Genomic DNA, 24,406 nt, shown 5'->3' with positions numbered 1-24,406 from the left:
AAAAAGTGATTTACATGTGATCAGGGAAACCATCATGAGTCTTGTGGAGATGAGAAGGGAAGGTCATGTAATGAAAAAGTCAATTGCGTAGCTACAGCATAGAGGCACCAGTCTTAAAATATTTGATATTATCAGCACCTTTGTAATATCATTCTGTTGTATCTTCTCAACATGCACTATACAACTCATACCTGTTAGTAAAATGTTACATATAATGCTGTTTCACTCTGCTCTCCCAAAGAGCCAATATGGCATGAAAAGTCACCCATTTTTCCTTCTCGGAACAAAACAAATGGCATGAGACAAAAATAAAACTCACCTGAATGAAATGGCTCTTGCAGCTAACAAGGACAGATGTGCTCTACTGCTTTCATTACTATTGCACAAATGAACCAAAAGGCGTTGCTTTTATCTTTTTGCCTAATGCCATACAAGTCAGTTTAAGTGGTTTATTCACATACATTACCAGAAAGAAGATAAGATTGCTCTGTGTACTTAAAGACCATGTGCAGGCTGCCAAAACTGTTCTACTGTACAGAAGTGCAATCTTGTAAATTGCAATTACAGCTGGCATTTAACCTGCCGTTTTTAAACTATGTCTAATGTACAGAGCTGGACAGAACTTATTTAATCAAACATATTCGGTTAAACAGATTGTGCTGCTGAGTACAGAAATTACTTGTATAATTACATCCTATAATGGAATCATATTTTTCTTCTTTGAGTCATTTTAAAGCTATTTGTAGACAGACTTCCATTGTGATCAAGCTGCAAATCTGCCTTCTTAAAATTATTTCAAATGAAAAAGCACATTTGTTATTTTATGTGGTCCTGACTACTTTAGCCTCTATGCTTTTAACACCCTCATACACTGAATTTGTAGTATCTCCACAATGTAACTGAAACATTTTTTAAATGAGTAACAGAAAATAGAGAGGACCCCCAAAATAATATCTTTTCATCTGTCTACATCTCTGAACAATTTCAAGGTTTTTCATTTCAGTGTTGTGGAAACAATAAAGTCATTACTGACAGATGAATCAGCTTGACAAAATAATTGTGCCATACCCATGCTAACATATACATGTTCTTGTTGCTTGCTGTATTTTCATATATTCATGTCACAGAATCAAACATGCAAACACAATATTTAGTTTACCGAACAGGCTTCTGACCTCTTACTCTCCCTTAACACTTTGTCTCCTTTCTTCCAGGTGATAGTTGGCTTTGGAGAGGCTTGTGGCTTGCACTCAATGACAACTTCTTGGCCTTTGGTAACAATTATTGTTTTCCTCATTTGATTTAGGGGGAAAGTGGGAGCTGAAGCTGTTAAAAAGAAGGACGTTAACTCTACAGAGAATAATCACAACTTCCTGTTTCATTACCTTCTAATAAAATATTAGAGTAGTACATTTGGGTTTGGCTTGGAAATTATTACACCACAGGTTAGATGGAATTTTACAAAATATTTGAAATCAGTAATCAAGACTAGATGCCAGGTCTATAATTTAATTCAGTTATGAATTAGTGAGATGTCCTTTACATCAGCATACAAAAGTAACATTGACTGTGAAATCAAACAGTTTTAGAAATTAAATACCACAGTTAATTTAGCTACACCTTTTCAAAAATTTTTGGATTTCATACTTAACTTGTTAGAAATAACTAGTTCAAAATGAAAAGAAGTTTAAATTTTGCAACTGTCCAAAATGCACTCCCTACAGTTAATTCTTACAAAAAATATTACTCTTAGAGAAATTTCATTGCTTTCCTTTTTTATATTTGTCTGAATACTGGGAATTTCAGAATACTAGGAAAAAAAGAGTGAGAACTTCTTCACTGAAGATATTTAACCAAGTCTTGCTCTTAGTATTTCACTTTTCAAGAAGTCCCATTGGTTATATATGTGAGCTAAGCTAATAAATGTATCACAAAATGACACTAATTAATTTCACACCTAGAAAGGACAGTTGTTCTCAAGTAATCTCATTTGTTTGTTTTTCTTAAACCAGTTTTGCAAAACCAAAGCCCCTTCTGCACTATCTCAGCTACTCATATAGGAACATGTTACTCTCCATTGCCTCAAATATGTAGGAATTTTGTACCATTATTTTGGGTAATTTTCATACCAGAGATATTTATATGGACAATTTATTCTGTTCTTTTCCCTTTAGTAATCCAGAAAATTAAACATAACTGTTTCTTTAATGCAACCTTATGGTTAAAATTAAACAGGGGTACAATCTCACAAGTGACAAAATGATTCTACTGCTACAACATATAGTGGCCATTTCCAGTATTAGAGAATATCAAAGAAAATGTACAACTACCTGATGTAATAGGTATACCTATTTTATAGTACATATAGAGAACAGAGCAAGAGAACGTCATAACCAACAGGAATGTCTTTGCTGACTGAATCATAAATGACAAAGGAAAGTGATGGAAAGAAAGCAGGCACTGACTGTAGGGTTCAATTTATGGCTAGACAGAAATATTTTGAAGAGTTATCAGTGAAATCCTAATGTCGGCCAGCTGGAAAATAATGGAAATGTACTAGATAGGCTAGTCTTCAGAAGAAGTAAATCTTAGCTCAAATATTATTTCAGTAAATCCAGTGTTATTATTCACTTGATTGGGAGTTTACAAGAATAATGCCCAGGTGCAGATTTTGAAATTTGCAAGGTTTGAGCATCTCAGAGACCTCTAATCTCTGATACGGCCATTGAATTATTTTGAAAGACACCTGTCTTCCAGCTATACCATGCTCTAATAAGGATCTCACTGAACTCTGTGGAAGTCCTCTTATCAATATTGTCCCATTGTGTGTTACCATGTTTTGCTTTAAGGAAAAGAAGTGTTGGAAAGACATGATTCAAGTCTTCATTAACTGCCCACTTCAGCTTCAGAATAATGAAAATATTATTGTATTTCCAGGTAAAACTATGTAGTGTATTTGCTTTAGTATGGACCATACCATAGTATGGACCAATTACAAGTATGTAATTTTCAGTATTCAATCAGTTCTGGTGACTTCACAAGGAATTTTTACACCTTTAAAAATAAGATCATGCTTAATTAACATTGAATAATGGTCTTGGTAGAAATAATAATTTTATTTTAACAGAGACAAAAATATATTTAATTTCTCTAAGTTTATTCTCCTGCACTTATTTTTGAGGGAGTAAAAAAATACTTTTCCATTTATTTGAACTGAAATAACTTTATATGAGAAGTAGTCACAAAATGTAACTGAGTCAGTAATTTATGAAATAAAATTTTCAATGAACAGAAGGACCTGTGCTCTCTCAGCAGCAAAGGACACACTCACACATGAATAACAAAAATAAAAAGGAATGAACTTTTACCTGCTCTGCTAAGTTTGGACTGGCAGATGCTGTTCCTTATAACAGACCAAGAACACATGTAATTACCAAATGGGAAAAAAATGAAGTGTCTGCTTTTTTTCAATAATACTTACCTAAAATTTTCAGCTCAGCGCTGACATAAATGGTGCCATACTTATTTTCTGCTAAGCACTGATACATTCCAGCATCTGAAAGGTTCACACTGTGGATCATCAGAACGCCATTAACCATCTCAATCCTGCTCTGTAATGGAATAATAATTGAAAACAATCTATAAAAGTAAACAGGCATTGGAAATTCGCTATGCTGTTAGGCAAAGGGACAAAAGACATCTTTAGGTTAAAAGAAATCTGAGCAACAAATTTCCTTGGGCTTACTTTTTTTTTTCTTGTTATATAAAGAATGACAAGAATAAAACAGGTGGGGCAATGCAGAAAAAACTCAAAAGATATGTAAAGGTAAATATTTTTCAGTGCAAGTTCACTACCTCCAAGGCTTGCTTTTGTCTGTTTGCTTGTTTGTCTGCTATTACCCTTACATGATTTTTAAAAGCAGTTCACCCTGGAAACTTCAATGAGGCGAAAAGTCTGTTGTGGATGTAACATATCTGAAGATCTTCAGATCTCTAGCAAAGGTTTGGTTTCAGTCATGGTACTATACTCATAAAAGTAGATGAGAAAGATTGCTTGCATGAACAAGAGTGAGAGAGTCAGCTTTCCTTCATTATTTGTGCAAATTTCTTATTTGAAAGGTCCACTAGTAGAAAATAATTACCAAAGCTGGCAGAGAAGGGGCATTAATAGCCGTTTCTGAAAATGTGTACTTCATGGAGCTATATAATGAATAATTTACTCTACTATAAAACTTCTCTAGGTTTCAGTATTACAGTTGTAGGTTTAACAAAAGCAGATAGAGAATAAAGTGTTTGGGAGTACAGAGGAAACCGAAAAAACTTGTAAGGCCCCAGTTTAAACTGATTTTTAATTTGAAATTTCAGAGCCTGGTGCAACTAATGGTTTGGAAAATCAGAAAAACAAAAAGTACAGATATTTAAATTGCTTCAATTTCAGGACTAATAGCTCCATCTAAAAAGGCAGAAATGGATAAAGTAAAAGCGTATAACCTTATTTTCAATGCCTCACAGCTTCAAAAGTAAACTATATTTATGTTTCCTTTCTCATTGTTTGCATAATTGGTTGATGTTCACAGATAGAAGCCACATTCACTGAAAAGAAAGACATTACATCTTTTATATTCATAAATCTATTCTGTGAATTCATTTACAAATGAAGACATTTTCTCCCAGGATTGAACAGCTTTATTTTAATCTGCAAAAATGTATGAAATAAATTTACAAAACTTTTCTTTACTTTAAATAATTTGAGACTATAAAAATGGAAAGGTGCTAGACAAAACCCACATGATGTGAGCTGACGAATTGATGATTCAGTGATAGAAACAGAACAAAGTGAAATAAAAGGCAGGCCAGGCCATGAGTGGTCTTCTAAAGAAAAAGAGAATTTCATTTAGGTCTATTTTTAAAATATATAACTGTATTTAAATATGTGACTGTATTTAAAGGTGTTACTTTCTAGCAGTCTTGCATGGAGCATTTTTATGGTCTTGATGGTGAGTTCTGTTACTTGCAGATAATTAATGGAGTTGAAAACTGATGAAAATATAATAATCATTGTACCTCTTACATTATCCTGCTAGTGTTTGAAGAGTATGATTAGGTACAAGCAAAATGTGGTAAATAGCATAACATTGGGGGAAATATGAAGGAATCTGATTCAGCAAATACAGCTGTTCTCTGAGTTGTTACTATCTTTTTATACAGAAAAAAAATAGATACAAACAGCATAATACCACTATCTAAAGGAAAAAAAAACCCACAACCAGCAAACACCAAAACTTAATGGAGGTTGTTTAGATGTACATTATAGTACAATGGCAGATGTTGTTGCAGACACAGCTCAAAAGGTTCTGCCTCCCAAATATTTTGGAGAATTGCTGATTAATGGAATTTTACATTGCTTGAGATGGTTCAGAGGAGACATGCATAGAAAACCTATCTGTATACTAACACTTAAGAAACTAACATAAAAAACCAGTAATTTCTGTACTTTTCAGTAGTTTCTTTAACCAACTTCATCTGAATGAAAGGAGAAACATGCAACATGCTGGTGACTCCTCATCTAACGTACCTGAGGCCAGAGAGGAGCTCCATTTTTCAGCCAACGATATGTGGGCCTTGGCTTTCCAGTGGCTTTACATTCCCATCGGAGCTGGTCTCCGCTGTCTAATTGAGTATCATTAAGTTTCTCCACCCAATGTGGGTAGGCTGTAAGAAAAAGCATATAAAAGCTATATACAAACCATATAAACTGGTAAGTCTCTAGCTGATATGCAAAGATGTAATCAATTACAGAGCTTAAATTATGGCCTTTACAAAGCTTAGCTTACTTTCAGAAACACATTTTAAATCAATCAAAACCAAAAGAGAAATTAATAAAATTAACAAAACTCCATAACTTTAAAGGAAATGCTGTAATGACACCAGGCAGTGAATAATATCATGAACAGGAATAGAAATCTGCCTGATTTAATAAAGTCCAATGGACTCATTTACAGTACTATATATTAATGCATGTTTTACTACTGTACTTAAGAACATTTGCTTGGTAGTCACAACAGAATATTTAGTAACTTCTTAAGACCTAAGCTATTTAATTTTTGGTAAAGAGGTCAATCATTATAGACTCTGTTTCATGTTGTTTTCTCAGTTTGCTAAGGAATCATGATCTATTCAACTATGAATGACTGGACATTTTGTAAGGTATTTGCACATATTTTTGTTAAAATGTCTTGAGTTTAATTCGTATTTCAAGACAGAAAAAGCTTTTAATGTTTCTAAGCACAGAACCCATGAGATTTCCAGCATTCATCAGGAATTACATGGTAAATCAATGTTAAACCAGTCATTTTTTAAAGGCAGAGTTGTTAGGTATATATGTTATCATTAAAATCTAAGTTTCATGTAATAATCTGTTAAAAAGCAAGGATTTTTTTTTTCCAGAGAAGCAGATCTTTAATGCAGCAGTCTATCAGATAGCTGTATATAGATCTTACAATTTGGAAAACTTTGCATGACTCAGTGAGGAACTGAGCATTCATATGCAGAAATAAAAACGTACGCTTAAAAGCCAGCTTCTGGGTTTTCATACCATAACCATGTCAATTTGTGTAGCAAAGAGAATAGTAGATTAAATTAATTACCTTAATGATATTAAAAATTTTTGTGAGTTTTTTTTCAAATAGTAGAGAATAAGTAGCTAAAAGGCTTTCATTGCTAAAGGACTGTACAATTCTTCTGCTTGGTATGAATAGAAGTCCAGATCTGTCACAACAAAGTCTCTGCTTCAAACATCAGATAATTGATAATGTACTTAAACATGGGGAAATTAGTTTAAAAATAAATCTCTGAATCTAGCTGGTGTTTGACAGGTCACCAATCAAAGATGTAAGAAGATATGAAAAGGCATGACAGGTGACTAACAGCTTCTACCTTACATCTCATGCATGGATGATAAAAAAAGTGAATGAGGTGTCTACTGTTCCTAAGCAGAGAATAGTCTGCTTTACAGTTCCTGACCAGACAGTTCTCAGCAGCTGGAAACATATCAGAAAAAGAATCACTAATTTCCCTTTTAGTAAAGGAAAACAGAAACAAGATTGACCCAACCTCACTCTCAAACCCAAGATCAAACCAATCTGCTCCCTTATTCTTCTTATTGCTGTCGAGGCAATGACTGACATCTCCATGTACGCTCCGCCGCACTGAATCACTTGATTCTTAAGTTATATCAAAGGGTCCCATGAACCCCTCAGAAGCAGTTTGCAGGAGTCCCTGCTCACTTGTCTGCTAATTGTCCTAAAAATATCGTTTGATTGCATTGTATAGTTGATGCTGTTCTTTTCTTTTTGAGTGTTTCAATATGCACGAAGAAAGCACGCTGAGAAGAAATGTTTCTTTGAAAGTGAGTATGCTAACATGATTTTGGAAGATGGGACAGTTAAATGTGTACCTAAAAATTCATAAAAGTTAGCCAGTGGTGCTATAAAATCATGCAGAGAGGCTCTAAACTGTCCCAGTTTATGTTTCATTCTTTTTTATCTGCTTTTCTAAAAAATCTACTATATGACCCAAAGCACATCTAGTTTCATTTTTCTGTGTTGAAATTGATCTCATCATGAACCAGAGCATTCAGCATTAGAGTGTGCACCTGTTTACAGGTGAAATAAATACAGTGAAATAAAACCGTCTCCCCGAGCATGGCTGCAGAGCTGTTCTCCTCAGTACAAAACTGCTGTTCCCTACCCTTTGTGACTGTGGTTTTTTGTTGTTGTTGTTGTTGTTTGTGCACTGTGTTGGCAGCACAATCATGGCACAGGTTTTCCTCTGTAACCCCAATCATTTGGTATTAACAACTTTTTTTTTCACTAGTTGGGGTGTTTCTACCCTACATTTTTTCCTCATAGTCTAAATGACCTTTGGATTCATAATTTTCAAGCTGTTGAACTTGCCGTCAGTGAAGGCAATTAGAATACCACTCCTTTGGGAACAAGGTAGCAAAGTAGTAGGTAGATGTAGCAGGAAAATCGCTAAAGGCATGATTGAGAGAAATACTTTGATCACTTTTTAGCTTCCTTTCCTCTCTATGCACTCCTTACTTTGGCACAGAGAGTTCCCTTAGCAAGGGTCACTCTCCATAATACCATAACACTTGTTCTTAAATTCTGTCAATAATTTAAAAAGTGAAATATTTAACTGGGTGTACAACCTCTGATTCAATATAGTCTTTTTTTTTTTTTTTTTAAACAAAAATGTTAACATCATCCTGTTATACATACAGGCAAAGAAAACTTCATTCCATAGCTGCGCTTAGTTTTAATTAGAAACTATAAATTGTGAGAGGCCTTTGAACAGATTTCAAAAGTAATAGGTTCATTTTTCTTTTTAGAAATGCATCATTCATCTTGGGGGAAAATGGGAGTTTGTCTGGTTTTTATCTGTTCAGTGAAGAGGTTTGGGGTGAATGTAAGAATAGAAGGATGTGTTTTATTATTCAGTAGTCTTTATGGATATTGTGCTATAGCTTTATACAACACTGCCGAGATTTTAAAATCACCATCCAATCCCTGATTTATTTTACGCTGCATTTCTGCACCTGTTTATTCAAGGATGTCAAAATGTTTTACAAACACAAATTGGCAATAAATCTGCAAGCTTACAGGCCAGTTTTTATATCCTCTGTGCAAAATTCTGATGCAGAAAGCAGCCTGCTTTCTCAAATAATAAAGAAACTTTTTGACTGAGAATATTAAGAACAAAATTTTGCATAGACAAGTGACTTCAGATGGTGTCCTAAAATGGGAATCAGTATAGAGTTTTGGTGAAAAAAAAAAAATTTTCTGGACACAAGGATAATTGGGAAGTATATAGTAGGAGAAGAATTGATAGCTATCACTGTGAGAAAGATAAGATAGCAAATTTAAATTGAAGGTGCAATTCTGACCACAAAAATCTGTTCCTCTCTACCCAGTTTTACTGCATGCAGCTAACATGTAGTGGCACTAGTGGATGTTCTTCCATACAGTTTTTATAAGGAAGCGATGAAAACTGTTTTTAAAATCAGGATGGTCCATTACATTGCATTACAGAATATTCCCATCCTCAGCTGCTTGTTCCACTCTGGTGTTAAGGCAAACATCCCCTCCTGCTGTGGCAGCAGTGCTGCTCATGGGGCGTTGTCAGGAGGATCAGGCAACTGATCCAGCCAAAAGAAAAACGACCAAAACTGTGTTTTTGTGGTCTGCTTCATACCACCACCATCTGCTGAACTTGTACTAGTAAGTAGTAAGTAGGTAGTGCAGAAGAAAACCCAAAAAGTTTTTTAGAGTGAGAGAAGAGCAGGAATTGCACAAACCAGTATTTACCATTGGGAAAATGCTGCTAGCCAGGGTTTGTGAAGGAATGGTAAATACAAAAGGTTAATGGCCAATTTGTCTACCCAAATTTTAGATTTTGTAGTCTCTTCTATTAATCAACTTGAGCTTGAATAAAATTTCATGGAAATTTACAGAATAAACAGATCACTTGTGGGAAAAATCACACCTTCTAAAATAGGTTGCAGTGCATATGAGGATGTCTTACATTATCAAAACTGTGTTTTTAATGCTTTGTCAGTTCCACAGCTGAATTTCCACTAAGTGCTGAGACTACAACAATCTAAAATTGTCAGCATCCAAAATACCACTTTCTGAACAACATCCGAAGTGTCAGCTGCATCAGTCAGTCATGGTATGTCTGGATTGCAGCATCAGGTAAGAAATGAAAAATCACTAGGATGGAATTAAATGTGACCAGACAGGCAGGCTGGGTGTCCTGGGCTTTCTCCAAAATACTCTGTGGTGACCCAGATCAGATGCAACTGTCAAAATGAAGAAGATTCAAACAGACAGACAGCGAGTTCCCACAGAGACATGCAAAATGTGAGACTGCAGTATGACACAGCTGGTCCTACAGCCTGCTTTGAAATTTTACAAGAAGCCCCTGGTAACAAATGATGGCCTACATCTGAATTTGTGAGCCAAAATAATCGTTGCCTCCTGGAGGAACAAGATGTCAGTGAAAAGACAATGAGTTTAAAGGTAAATAATTCATGTTGACTGTTGTTATGAGTAAGAGGTACAGCAGGAAATGCTGTTTCAAGTAATGCCCCCAAATTTTGCCACATCAGCTGTCAGCAAAGGAAGCTGAGAATTTTGAAAAGTTACATTTCGCTAAACTTTGTGCTGCTAAAAACCTTCTGACCCAAACCTTCTTACGCTCCTGGAAAGTTTTGTCCAGGTTTGTAGGCCAGTGAGACACTAATGCTGTCTTCAGGAGCACTAAAGGCTGGCAGAGGCTCCCTGGGGAGTACTTAATCTCAAGGCCAAGAAAAGGTACTCTCAGGGAGCTGGTAACTGTGTTTCTTGGTGTGCTGTACTGGAGATTGCTGCCAGTCTTCTCCATCCAGAAGCCCTCTGTTAGTTCTCTGACCTTGCTCCCCACTAATGCAGGTAGGTGAAACTGACTGAGATATGGTTTTGACTACCTGTAAGATAGCCTAAAGTATACTAATAGTAGAATTAAAGTATAATAATGCATATCAGAGAAATGAGATAATCTGAAGTGGACTCCCTTTCTATAGTATTAAAGATGTTTTTCTAATATAATTGCAAAACATGCTAATTAGCACAAATTGTGCTGTATCCATAAAAGCAATAACTGTAAAAAACATAATTTTGACAATGGTGGAGAACTAAAAATTCATATTTCAATTGGGAAAAAGTAGAATAAAATTGATGTAGAAAATATTTTATATGGATTCCTAGATTTGAGTGCCATCTTTATTTCTGCTCAAAACTAAAATGTATACAGGCTAATGGAGAAGCAGTGTCATGTAGCACATCATGTTTGCTGTGATTTTCTGCCACAGGTCTGCAGGGTGCCCTTGAGAAAATAATTTCGTTCTCCAACAGCTTAGTTTCCCCCTTGAAGAGCCTTTAATATTCCTTTAACTCTGAAAAAGGAAGGCATAGAGAATTGTAACACCTTTGCATTGGCATCTAGTAGTTTCACAGTTCTAGAAAACAGCTAGTAAGTGCATGTGCTGTGATACACCTTATAACTCAAATAATTTCTTTTTTTTGTGGTCTGCTTCAATAAAATCTGTTTAATTTCAGACAGTTTAAGAAATGTTGTTGAAAAAGACCAGCATGCTGCTAAATGCCCCTGGCCCCCAGGTCCCTACCATGAGCTGCTATACTTCCATGGAAGTAATTGACAGTAAGAATTTGTAATACCAGAGAAATATCGCTGGGGTATTGGCACAATAGGAGACATCAAGTAGTTCCTGGGCTTTGACTGCTGTTTTTCAGTAAAAGCCTTATAAAACATTTGCTTCAGGGGCAGTATGGATGGCATGTACAAAAAAAAAGGTGCAAGCCACCATCTTTGCCATCAAATATTTTTTCAGCATATACAAAAATATAAAATAAAAAATTGAAGACCAAAACCTGCCCTTCGCTCTAAATGGATGTGAATGAAAAGCAAGGAGACAAGCATCATCCAGAGATATACGGATACTCACTAAAAACAAGGGAGCTAAGATAAAGACATTGGAAAGCTGGAGGAGACAGGAAAATTGATTATGGACCTGGAAATGTTGACATATGTGGAAAATAAACTAAATATATGATGCCAGTCTATGGTTATTTGATGAAAGGGTGTAACAAAGACAGAGAACTGTGCATAGTTAGTAATGGAGAGAAAGCACTAGGAGCCATGGGCTGAAATCAAAAGAAAAATAAAATTGATTAACAGGAGAGACTCCTTCTTAAAGGTATCTATTAGCCTGAGGACCTGTCTAAACTGCAGCAGTTGGAATTCCACTGACTGTGAAATTTGAAGACAGAAAACAATTCAGTCTGAGATTCATCACATGACCTCTGGCAGTAGACCTCTCCTGCTAAGTATTTAAGGTTGTAGGATTCATGGAATGATAGCAAGTGATGTAGCTTTAATTGGTAAGAAGTAGGTGGGGCTCAATCATATATTCAGTATAAAGAAAACTTTGACTTATCAGTATTCAGGGAATGTCCTATAGGCTTTTGTTTCTATCCTTTAGGATGCAGTAATAATATATAAAAGTCATGACTTTTACTAAATATTTTTGATTTCAGGTTGTGTTTTTTCTTTTCAATGTGATGCATGAGTCAATATTTTTTGTGTGCTCACTCAGAAAACTTTCAGAAAGACCAGTCTTAGAAAATGTTCAGCACTTTCTGAAAAACAGAACCTTCAGAAATTGTGTATGCCTAGATTGAAAATTTTCTACCAAAACTGAAACGTTTCTCCATTTTTGATTCCTGTACAATAAATTTGACAAAACTCAGCACACAGGTGTGGCAAGGGTGAAACATTATTAAAGCTGTGATAAAAAACCCAAAGATATCTCTAATATAGTTTTCTGACAGATATATCATGTTTAGGTTGCATGTCATTGTTATATATTATATCAGGATGAAAAAAATAGACTAAAAATTATAGTGATAGTCTTAAAAAAGAAAGCCAAAATCCCATAAACAGCAAACTTAAAATTGTAGTTAAGACAGTTCTTTGAGGGAATCGACTTTATGTTTCAGACTTTAATGCATTACTAAGAAATAAAAATACATAATTTAATACTGATTTTATTTCAGAAGAAAGATTTTTTGTTTCTAAGGGACCTTAGCATCCTTCATATGTAGTTTAAAGCTTTAAGAGTGCACAAATCATTGCTGGATAATACTGTGTGCAGTTACACTTACTGTACACTTGTAGTTGTCCTCTGAAGACGTTTCTTCCCCGAGAGTTTTCAGCCTTACATTCATACATTCCTGCGTCCTCTAGCTGCACATTAGGTATTTCAAGAACAGCTTGGGATTTTCTCAGGCGGGCTTTACTTGGATTATGACCATTAACTTTCCTCCAAGAGATTGTTGGAACAGGGCTGAAATATTTAGTGAAATTACTGTTAGCACTTTTCCACTATCAAGAATATAGATTCTGTTATCTGGTAGTTTAAACACTTAATAATCTAAGTAGCAATAAAATATAACGACAATTAAGGTTCATACAATGCTTGATATACTTCACTTTCTGTAGGGAATCCCTAATAAATGGTTTGCTACATGGAATTTGTCTTTTTCATCCACAAGGGAGGCCAAGATTTTATTGAGATCAAGTAAATCACTTGAATTACTCTCTCTAGAGCTTCTTTAGCACTCTGTGCTTTACTCCTGAACACTTCCACTTTATGGGCAAAATAGAACAACAACTTCAAAACCTGGACGGATTTAGCAAATTCCAACACAACCTGATTGTCCTGCAATGACACCGCAGTTCAGGAGATCAGTAAGTGATAACGTACGTCTAGATGGGGGATTTCAGTATCATTCTATCTTGGATATGTTAAGGTGACCAAAGCTTTGGTTACCTTTTCTGTTGCAATATTCTTTAAGTTAAAAAACTGCTTGTGTAAGAAGTATATATTAATGGCACTGCTGCTTCTGACTCACAGCATTGCATGCCTGCTCACGGGAGCTGAAGGGCTTTTCGCTGTGGCTTGCTGTTCCACACGGTTCTATGTGGAAACTGTCATTTACATTCACGCTGAGGCAAGAGACGAATTAGATAGCATTTGCGCTCATTTAATTTTCTTTTTAGCCCAAACACCTATCAATTGTTGTGCACCCATTGGGCTTTTTGGTACAGACATACATTTGTTTAAATATGGCAGGCACTTAAGAAGGAAGAAAAGAAAAAAGAAAAAAAACAAAAACCAAACAAACCTGTAGTTACAAAATATTTGATTGTGAACTGAAAACTAGACTGCTTCAGGTATTCCAAAAGAAGCTTGGAGGACATCATAACACAAAATGTAACTGTTACAAGCTAATATTTTTAAAAAAAGTATTTTGTATTTATTTGAATTTCTTTCAAGTCTAAGCTTAGACAAAAACAGATCTTGTGGCAGTTTAGATGGGGAAAAGTACTTCATAACATAGGTGCAAATTCAAAGCTTCTACTAATTTCTGCCATCATTTACTAACTTCCACTTAGTGTAACTATATGAAGTTACACTAAAAAAACATGTTTCCCTCAGTATCTCAGGGTGTCCAATTTGAGACAGAACAAACGCAAACACAGCAAAAGAACCATGGGTAAAACTCTAGCTATTCTTCAGCCAGCTAAAATCAGGCTGTGAGTTACTGCATGTGTACCCAAACTTGCAGACAAGATACTCCAAATTCCAGTACTTCATAGAGGCTCAGAAAATTTCCAGACTTGTAGTTGGAACTTAGAATTTTTCTCTAATCTTATGTCACAAATCACTGAATTTCATTGAGCCTATTAACAGAATTACCTTCACAAAGTCAATATATAGTCCCGTATGGAATGGTATCCTCTATTTATTTGAATATATTGGAAAGAGAAAATCATTGTTTCTTGTGTCAGTTTGCTGCACTAAGTTCTTAACCTGACAAAAGGTACTTTATTTGGAGTGTGTGTGGATTCATCTCTGAGGCACAGTCCCTACAATACCTCTCTATTCTTGCAAAGTGGTCCTTTATCACTGTCTCCCATGGAAGAAATACAGGTATAGAAATCAAGTAACTTTTTTTTTTTTTTCCTTAGAAAACAAAACAGACTGATTGCTTTTTCTTCAGCACTCCACTTATGTATGTCTTTGTCTTTCTTGATGACTGATTTCCAGTTTTGGTGTCCTGTAGGTTTGGTTTGAGGACATGTCTTGTATGAGTCTAATTTATAAAGTTTGCTTCCTATGAGAAGTTACTTTACATACATTTCCACTGGAAGATTAAAAGCACTTCACATGCTTACCTGACACAGGTACTTCAACCCGACCAATTCTCCACACAAAGACTAAATAAGACATTTCTGTCTCTGATGCACTAATAAAACTTATTGGGTTTAGCCCTAATACTTATGATATTCCTTTCTCATCTTTAGCTACATATTTTGATTTACTGCACTTTGATAGCTATTTCCATGTATTGGAAGTAGTAAAAATAACAATATTATGGGGGTTTACCCCATTTATTAGCTCTTATATCTTATTTCTAATTGCACACTTCACTTTGATAACAAAATTTATACTCTTGCTTGAGCAACTTTCTGGAAATTTTGGAGGTCTCTTGTTTTGCAGTCAGCTTTAAGTGCAAACTCCTTATACGCTTGTCCTCTTTCTATATGGAATATAATTACATCATGATTGCTGGCTGCAAAACAGACACCATGGCCAGGCAAGTGTTTAATTAATCATTATTAATCACAACACAGGTCCACAGTAGGAGTACTTCATTCTGGTACAGTGCCATACTACTCATCAATTGCTGTTTTATGAATGATAGATAGATGTGCAGGTACACATTATTTGGCACCATATGGGTGCCATGATTGTTGCCCATTATCACTTACTTGCCCTTCAGCCCTTCTTCCAGTAAAATCAGTGACAAGAATACTTTTTTCTCTATTGTCATGGAAGAAAACTAGTTCTGCTGAATAGAACTGATAAGTGGAATATTTTTCATAGTGAATATTTCTGAGGAACAAAGAAGACATTAAAAACAATGAAAGTTGTCTCATTTAGCTGCTATAAGACTTCTGAAAGTCATGTATATAGGAAATTTCCTTAAAATTACATTTAACTAATTTTTTTAAAAAATTTGCTTTTGTGTCTGCTACAGAAAATAGATGCCTACAACACAGCAAATACAGAGGAAATGTGTTGTTCTCTGGGTCATTAGGAAACATTTTTTTTAAAAAAACCACTTTTTTCTTCATCATTATAGGGTAATAAGTGGAGTTTTTCAAGGAGATAAAGTTACTTTATCTGTGTAGGTTTAATGATTTCAAGGGAAAGTACTCCCAAACTGCAATTCACTCTTCGCAGAAAACTTGTAGTTCTGTTTAATGAAGCTTATTTTCCTTGCATAACTTACAAGTGAGGTATGAGTTTTACATCTGAAGTAAATATATATCTATATCTATTTCTCCTCTGTGAGTTGTCTGAGAATGAAATGAAATATATCTTACTGAGGATGTGAAAGAATAAAATTGTGTGACTGTTCTAGAAAACTCATAAAACCCACCATAAAAACTGACATATGCACGTATTTTCATCTTTTCAAATGATTCAGAGCTTTTTGAAAAATAGAGCAACAGCAGAAGTATGTCTAACATTAATATGAATTTAATGTAATATGCATAATTGTTAAATCTTATAATCAACATAATCCATTTTTATTTTGGTCTCAGCAGACATCTGTTGGAATATAGTTTCGTTGTTTATTACAACCTTGTTCACATTCAGCTTCTATAAGTAACTTGATTCACATTTCAACTGAGTTCAAAGCTAAGATTTCTCCTCACTTTTGGAAACAATTTGTTGAATACTACTGTTAAATCTTAGCACCACCAAGAAAAAAGTCCTAATTGAATTCAGAAATACCATCATTAAACTTCTCATTCATCTGAGCTCAAGTAGATGTTCTAAGAGGTCATTGGTGACTGTGATAGATATTACTGCGGGTTTGTTCACTTTGAAGAAAATATGAGTTTACTCATAGATTACATCTAGAAGAGGTTGTAAGTCAGTTTTCAGTAGTATATTATTTGGGACAAGATCTATTGAATTTGTTGGGAATTCTTCATAAGTTTAAGTGGCAATAAAAATGTTTTGAAAAAGCTATTGAAAGCAATTTTATACTTCTTTCCAATTTAATCTGAAAAAGAATTTAATTAGAACTATAAAGCATATGTTTATTTCAGGAAATAGGTGAGGTGGAAATAAGACTAATGTCTGAATTTTAAAATACCTTTTCCACGGATCTGAGCTCCTAGGTTTTCAGCAATATCTTAGATAACTATGCACAGGTTACTTTTTCTGTATTTGCTTGGTACAAATTGATTTATTTCTGAAATATTTTACCTTCTACTATAATTTCAATTCCTCTCCACACTATTTCTCTTTACCGTACATCACTGTTCTGAACTGTGCTTTCAAACCCACAGGTTCACATCATAATACATCTTGAAAACCTCTCATGCCTTTGCATTTGAGACTAGAAAAAAACCTTTCTCCTTATGCCCTCCAGTCTTGTAACTGTGTTGAATATCTTCTAATTATTTCAGGATAATTATATAGGATTAAAATGTTGAGAGGTATCATGAAATTTTCTCTATCAGATACTTTCCAGAAGTGCCTATCAACCATTCACACAATTCTACCTTTAGAACATCCCATATAAATCTGTTCCGATTAGATGCAGAGATTTAGGAGACAAGATAATAACCTTTCCTATCATTTGGTTATTAAAAGATAGTACTCATGAAATATAGCAACCATGAGTAGTGGTGATTTAAGAATAGAAATAGAATAGAAGGAAACGGTAATGAGTCTGAAACTTGCATGCAAGAACAAGTCCAGGTCTGCAAGTCACACCAACACACATACCTGATTGCACTAAAAAGGTCTGATGCATGTATCAGTGTCGTATACTAATGTGGATGTGCTATCCCACCGCTGCTGGCTTGTTCTTTATGGAACAGAGCAAGGACAGCATGCCTGCTTGACTGCATGTCCAGCTCCATGTCATTTTCTTCACATTTAAGTCCTAACGTGTTAGAGCTTCTGTAACATCTAAAATAGTGCTATGGATAATGATCTATAAAGATTCATTATTTGTAGTGAATTATACTCCAGAGGCTTTTCTGTACTGATTGATCAGTGCCTAAAGTGTTAGCTCAAGCTTGTTTCCTTAGCTGTTCGACAGCTAAAGTTAGGTACATAACTGACACTTCTGGTGATTTCAAAGATTTTTCCAAATTGTTAAATTCAAGTTAATCATGAACACATGACTCATCTGATTAAAGTGTAATCAAACAAGAGAACAGAAGATGCACAATAAGCAAGACATTGGTTTCACATTCAGTGAGTAAAGGGGAAAAACTGTTCTACAACCTTTTGTTTCTCCATTTAAATGTTAGATAATGGTACTTACTCTTAATGAAATCACAACAGTGCAGCTAGAAAATGAAAAATTTACTAGAAAAAAGCTGAACATTTTCTCCTGTGGATTCAGGGTTGGCCACATTGCAAAATTCCATATTCTTTTGTCATCATAGTATAGCAGATGCTATGTTGTGGGATGGAGGAGAAGTTGAGCTACTACAACTGTTAAATAAGGACAGGAGTAAACTCTGTTTTTCCCTCAGCCATCCAGTGACCCATTTTTTTTAGTCTCTGTATCACACCCTACCTAAACTTGCTGGCTGGGGGAACTCTGAAATAAGTGGACATTCTTCTAAAAAGTATTAAAGATATAACAGGTAAATTGCCACCAGCTTGTGACTTGATCAAGGCTGTTGAGAAGAGGATATGAAGCAACTTGAAAAGCAAAACACATATTCTGTGCTAGTATGGGGGATAATACGTGAAGAATCCACAAATTTAAGTTAGAGGAGACAAATGATTTGAAGGAGAAAATTTGCCTGAAAAGGTGACATGTTTTTGGCTGGGGTTCATACAGACTGTCAGGGCCACACTGCTAGAGTATACTGTGTGCACTTGCCCTGTGTGTGAAGCTGTTTTATAACTGGACTTTCTGACATGTAATTTTGCTGTTCCAGACTTTGTCCAGGCAGGATTTGTGTAGCTGGTACATTTATCTGGGATTTTGGAACTCTGCTGTACAGGTATAGCAAACATCTGTGAACTGATCAGTTCCAGAGGACTAGTTGCAGTGAGTCCAGGACTTCCAGAAACAACAGGTCTGCCATTAATCATCATGTAAATGTAAAGGTAAAGGTAAAGGTAAAGGTAAACGTAAATCCAGTGTGTCTAGGATGTGAAAGATGGCTTTGAATCTTCTGATCAGCTATAAGGTTTTAAGACAGTGAGTGTGATGATTTCCAGAAGTGCTGGATTTAAGCCTCTTGTACCACACAGTATTATATTGCATTCATTTATTTGTGTGAAATCCTGAAAGGAAATACAACACTGACAACTCTGCAGACCTATTATTGATCATTGCCAGAATTTGTTTCCTTCTGATCCTCTCAAGCTCTGATACAGACAGAAAGCATACACATATGCTTCTGGAAAGTAAGTTTCGAATGCAAAATAGTTCTCCTCCACCTTTAAACCTAGAGCAAAGCTGTGTAAGTTACTGAACAAAGTTTTCAGTAGCATTTTCAAGTTTTCTTTGATGGTTGTGAGAGGGAAAGGGAAGGGATTAGTAACACTGTTTCATCAAGAATGATGTTCTGCTGATAAGGGTGGGTTTTTTCCCACTTTCTCTGTCATACCGTAAAAGCAATTAACTCTAAATTTTTGTATGTAAGTATGAAGCATTTAGTGAAGAGTGAGGCAGCATGAGGCCTGGGAGTACTGCCTGAGATTTACCAAAGAATCTTTATTTATTACATTACTATGAATGATCGCGGTATTTGTAACAGCATTATAAAGTCTATGCAAGAACAAGTCCACTTAAAGGAAGGCAGAAATCAATCCAAACTGAAAAATAGGAATAAAATCCAATCCTGGTCCAGCACATTATAACATAAATTCTTATTCGGTATGAGCTAAAAATGAACTTTAGATTGATGAAAGTCTTAGAAAGATTTATTTGGCATAAACAGTATGTGCTATCAAAGGAAAACAAAAATCCTAGGTCTATTCCTGTGTTAAGCAAACTCTAGCCTGAAGATGCCAAGATCAGGTTTAAAAAGGTTCTTTCCTCTCATCACAATTTTATCTCCAGGGGAAAGGAAATCCCTACTTATAACACAGACAAATGCCATTCTACTGAGAATGTTCATTTCCCTCTTGGGATTGTTTTGTTATCAATAAAATTTAAGAGTAACTTCCACAGCTTCTAGGTTTGGCATCTTTTTCCTGAAGTGAGGAGCAGTGCGAAGGGGCATGGAGGAACATGATTTTTTGTCCTGTGGGACTTAGAAACCTGTATTACTATACCAGTTTTTGTCTCTATCCTGCAGTTTGATTTTGGGCAAATCATTCTATTTTAATACCCTATGCCATCGTTCTCTGTTTTAAAAAGAGAAAACAGCCATTTTATGTCTCTGTGACCTGTAGATCAAAAATAGAACATGGTGGCAAGAACTGTATTTGGTGGTGAAGGCAAATTACTATCTGTGGACTTCTACACTGTGAATTTGCTTGATACTCGATGTTAAGACGCTAACACTCCTTGTTCTCATAGAAATTCTTCTATATGTAGGAAAAACACTGAATATTTGAATCTGTAGTTCCAATGAGGAAGTGGATGTATTGCATCTAGAATTATTTGCTATATTTAATGCAAGCCTGGGATCTTGGCGTGCCATTAAATTGTGACTACCATAATAACATCTAATAGGCAAGTCAAAATTAGCTTCCTCTTTGCCTGCAAATTGTATATTAAAATTGGTTAGAATTCCTCAAACCTCAGCCTTCACTTATCAATGCAGTGATTCATCATGTTCTTTCTTATTTTGTTTTGACCAGCAGTTCCCATGTAGGGGATAAAATTGTACATGCTACTGTCAAATATTAATACTGTGAAATATTAAAGTGCTCTAAATGTCCTTAGTATAGAATCAGGTTATCTGTAATATCAAAGGTGTTTCTGTGTGTCACTGTTATTGTGGGAAGAGGCAAGAACTGTTCTGTGTTCACGGAAAAGTACAAGGAGGCTTGATCATTTTCAAAAGACTACCTAGAAAGGAGCAGCTGCTGGGGCTGAACGGCCGTTCCATGAGCCACGTGTAACCTTAGCAAAGAGGCACTTACTCCCCAAGGACTTTCATACAGTTGCCCAAGAAAAAGACAGCTTATACTCAGGGAGAAAGCTATGCTTGTTCCAGTCATTAAATTCAAGCACATGTCAATCACAGTACATCACGTATAGAGGGAAAATGCCTTCAGGTAGATAGTTGCCTTAAGATGGAGTGAATTAAAAAAAAAAAAAAAAAGTCTTTTCTCTTTGTTCTGTAAATCCTGCATTGCATTCAGGATGCCAACCTTTCATAAAATATGCTATGACTGTCTATCTCTTGACTGCCAACACACTGTAAAGAACTGCTGACATATCCCAAGGAAATGGCCAAGAAAGCTGTCATACCTGGCCCTAAAAACAGTGAAGCCTGTTTTATATCACAGATATTAGTATCATTTTATACTCACGTTATATTCCCACGTTTATGACCAACAATGCTCAGCTGCTGCTTGCTACCTTGACCACTCGCTCATCTCAGTGCCCCCAGGAAGCAGCATAGTGCAGTTAATAGAGGTCGACTTTAAATTTGTTTTAAACTTGTCATCAGTACATTAGGTCTGCTACTCTTTAGCATGATACCAAGGCTGGAGTGAGAGGTAGATTCATGGATTTGTATTAAGGAGATTTATGTCAGAAAATAATTTGATCTCAAAATAGAAACCCCCATGAGACCTTTTTTTGACATTGGATTATTGGGAAAGGGTCACATTATGAGAATGTCTTGTCTGCTTCTTTTGACAGTTTATAGCAGCAGATGCCTCCTGCCAGGTCTGAAGCCAGGAAGAATCTTGCTGTCTACAGCACACAAATACCAGTTGTGAAACATTCTGGACCACTACAAAATAGGCAATATTTGATTTTCCAAGATCAGCCCACAAAAGAACAAAAGTCAGGGAGAAAGATATGGAAGACCTCAGGCATAATTTTAACTGGAAAAAAACATATTTTACAAATTCCAAGAGCAGAGATGGTTAAGTTTTATCCTTTGCAGTGAAGAAACAATGTGGCTCGAAACTTCTGTTCATCTGTATTGAGGAACCAGACAGGTAACTGCATGTGTTATTCAGAGAACTGTGTAGCCTGGATCTGTGACTTATTATAGGATTATTGTTTCTGAATTTTGTGTTCCTGGCAAAAATCACATATAGTTAAAATTCAGAGGAAGAAAAGAAACCTTTGACAAAAGATGCAATTCTTGTCTACTTTTAACCTTCCATCTTTTCTGAAATTATTCTCCTGCATAACATTGCTTGCTAAACACTGATTAGACCTCACAGAAACATCCTTTTACATGTGAACTTGCAAAGTCTACCTTTTTACACCTGCAAAAAGATTTGCAATATCTAGAAGCCTTCTTTATAGCCATTACCCTGTGTCATTGTCTTAGTGAGTAACATCAGCAAAAATAACTTCTTCAGATAGCTTATGCAGTTCTCCACAGTTACAGTCAAATGTCCTTCACAGGATCATAAAGATTTTTTATATTGCCACCCTGATCTTTGCTTAGATATTATATTCACTTACCCAAACACTTTTTGCTTTTATTTCTGCATAATTAAAAATCCTCAGTAAGCTCTCTCTATATGTACATAGTTTGCAATGAGAATATTGGTAGTGCCATAACGTAAATAATAACATTTTAAATAAAAGCTTGAACAACAATTAGAAAAGTCTGTTAAAAGAAAATCAGGTCAAGGAGATAAAATAAAATCCTATATTCCAGAGATTTAAAACTTTAAGATATTTATTAATCAGATTTGATTTAGAGTTCATTGATTCAAAATGTTCATTTTAGAACATTTCCTAGATTACAAATCACTAAATTTAATTCAATTGTATGTGACTTAAATATATCTGTAGCTTCATGTTATTTTTATTTCATTTAGAAAGCAAGTTTTAAAAATGGACTATCAGCTGAGTTCTTGCAAGCCATACTACAGATGGGATGAATGTTTATGACTGAGCTATAAATCTCTTCAAAACAAAGTTTAAAATAGAATTATTAAAGCAACATTAAATATAACAGCATGAACAATGCTTCTGTCATAACAGTCTCATCATAATTCAGTAATAAAAGGAAGTCAATATCTCTATTGTACTCTTATCTTTAACAAAGAATATTTCATAATAAAACATAATCTTGACATTACTAAAATGAAATCAGCTAGCATTTAGAAAGAATATTGATATACCGTGTAGCTGTTACTATCGTACAGAAATAGCACAAACATAAAAACATCTCTCAACAATACAGAAAAACACACATGCAGGTTGTAAGAAAAATTGTCTGTCAGCACTGTTGTCTATTGATTCTTTTGATTAAAACCCCTATGTGTTGATCTACGTGGTTAAAAAATAACCATAGTGAAAAAAAGGATGCATGAAATTTAATTTTTTAGCAAAACAATCCTCTTGGCAGTCTACATGACCCAGGGATCCTATTTTAAAAGCAAAGATTGAAAACTTTGGTAACCTACAAGTACAGCAATAGCCCACATCCTCTTATTTGTTCTAATGAGAAATAAAATATGATTACTCACTCGAAATTGGCTGTTGGCACTATCATAATATAAACTTTACCTTTTCTTTTTTTTTTTTTTTTTTTTTTTCTCTCCTGTCTGGAGCCACAAGGCCAATGAAGTATGAGGTTTATATGGAGAATAAAATAGAAGCTGTTGTATAGTGTGATACACAACCAACAATGCAGTGAGGGCAAGGCTGTAGTGTGAGTGTCAGGTAGGGGGTGTGCCTTAGAGACAATTTTTACACTAAAAAGTCTGTGTGAAAGACTGGGTGTAGGAAAATTATTTGAAAGGGAAACAAGAAGTCAATCTACAGTTATATGCTGGGGGTGGTGGTGGGGGGTGGCGGTGGGTGGGAGGGGAACACCAACAAAAAAAAACAGAGAAAAAGAAAAGGAAAAAAGTGTGTTAAATTTATGACACTTCCTTGTTCTTGCTTTCCTCTGAGAGCAAGGGTCTGTGCTCAGTAAGGAGGGTTGCAATTTAAGCATTTCAAGCTGGACAAACCAGTTCTGTATCATTGTTTGAACTATGAAAATCTGTTCATTTTAAGGCTTTTGAAAAACTCATATATTTCCATCTATGCCTGCTTTTAAGTGCCATGGTAAAATACTAGTATTAAAATCCCTTATGAAATAACAATGCTCCAAAGTTAGGAAGTGGTAAAGAATGCTGGGATGGCCATCACCAGAAGTGCATCATTAATCAATATGTCATGTGGTGGGGAAAGAACTTAAAGTCTTTTTACCTATCAGCATTATTACTTTCATATAATTTTAATGTGGAGTTAAATGAAAACATCAGAATTCTTCTTTCTAAAAAAGTACATGAAAAAAAGAAATTAAAGAATTAACCAGTTGGCTCCAGATATTCTTGGAAGCAAAGTCAGTAATATTTGAGAGAAAATTAAAATGGCAACCTGCTGTCACAGAAGGCAGTGCCCGAGAATTTGCATTTCTGGAGCAGGGAAAGCCAGGAATGCTGCAATCTGTGCATGAGTGTCAGCTGAGAAAATGATGGCTTCTTCACCAGAACTTACCCAAACAACAAGGTCATGATCTG

The 24,406-nt window shown here is 35.2% G+C and overlaps 1 protein-coding gene across 4 annotated transcripts in view; it reads right to left on the bottom strand.

Annotated features, from left to right (window-relative positions):
- Window positions 1–24,406, bottom strand: part of CNTN5 (contactin 5) — a 678,276-nt gene that overhangs the window by 131,476 nt on the left and 522,394 nt on the right. For all 4 annotated transcript variants that reach the window (XM_055703125.1, XM_055703128.1, XM_055703127.1 and 1 more), the window contains 4 exons: window positions 12,786–12,967; window positions 5,576–5,712; window positions 3,482–3,611; window positions 1,176–1,326 (listed from right to left, as the gene is read on the bottom strand). In XM_055703125.1, the coding sequence (XP_055559100.1) occupies window positions 1,176–1,326; window positions 3,482–3,611; window positions 5,576–5,712; window positions 12,786–12,967 (600 nt within the window). The remainder of the gene's footprint in view (window positions 1–1,175; window positions 1,327–3,481; window positions 3,612–5,575; window positions 5,713–12,785; window positions 12,968–24,406) is intronic.

Source organism: Falco cherrug, chromosome 2 (assembly GCF_023634085.1).
Source record: "Falco cherrug isolate bFalChe1 chromosome 2, bFalChe1.pri, whole genome shotgun sequence".
Classification (NCBI taxonomy): domain Eukaryota; kingdom Metazoa; phylum Chordata; class Aves; order Falconiformes; family Falconidae; genus Falco; species Falco cherrug.
Note: the sequence above shows the minus strand (reverse complement) of the source record. Positions and strands in the feature narration are given on the sequence as shown.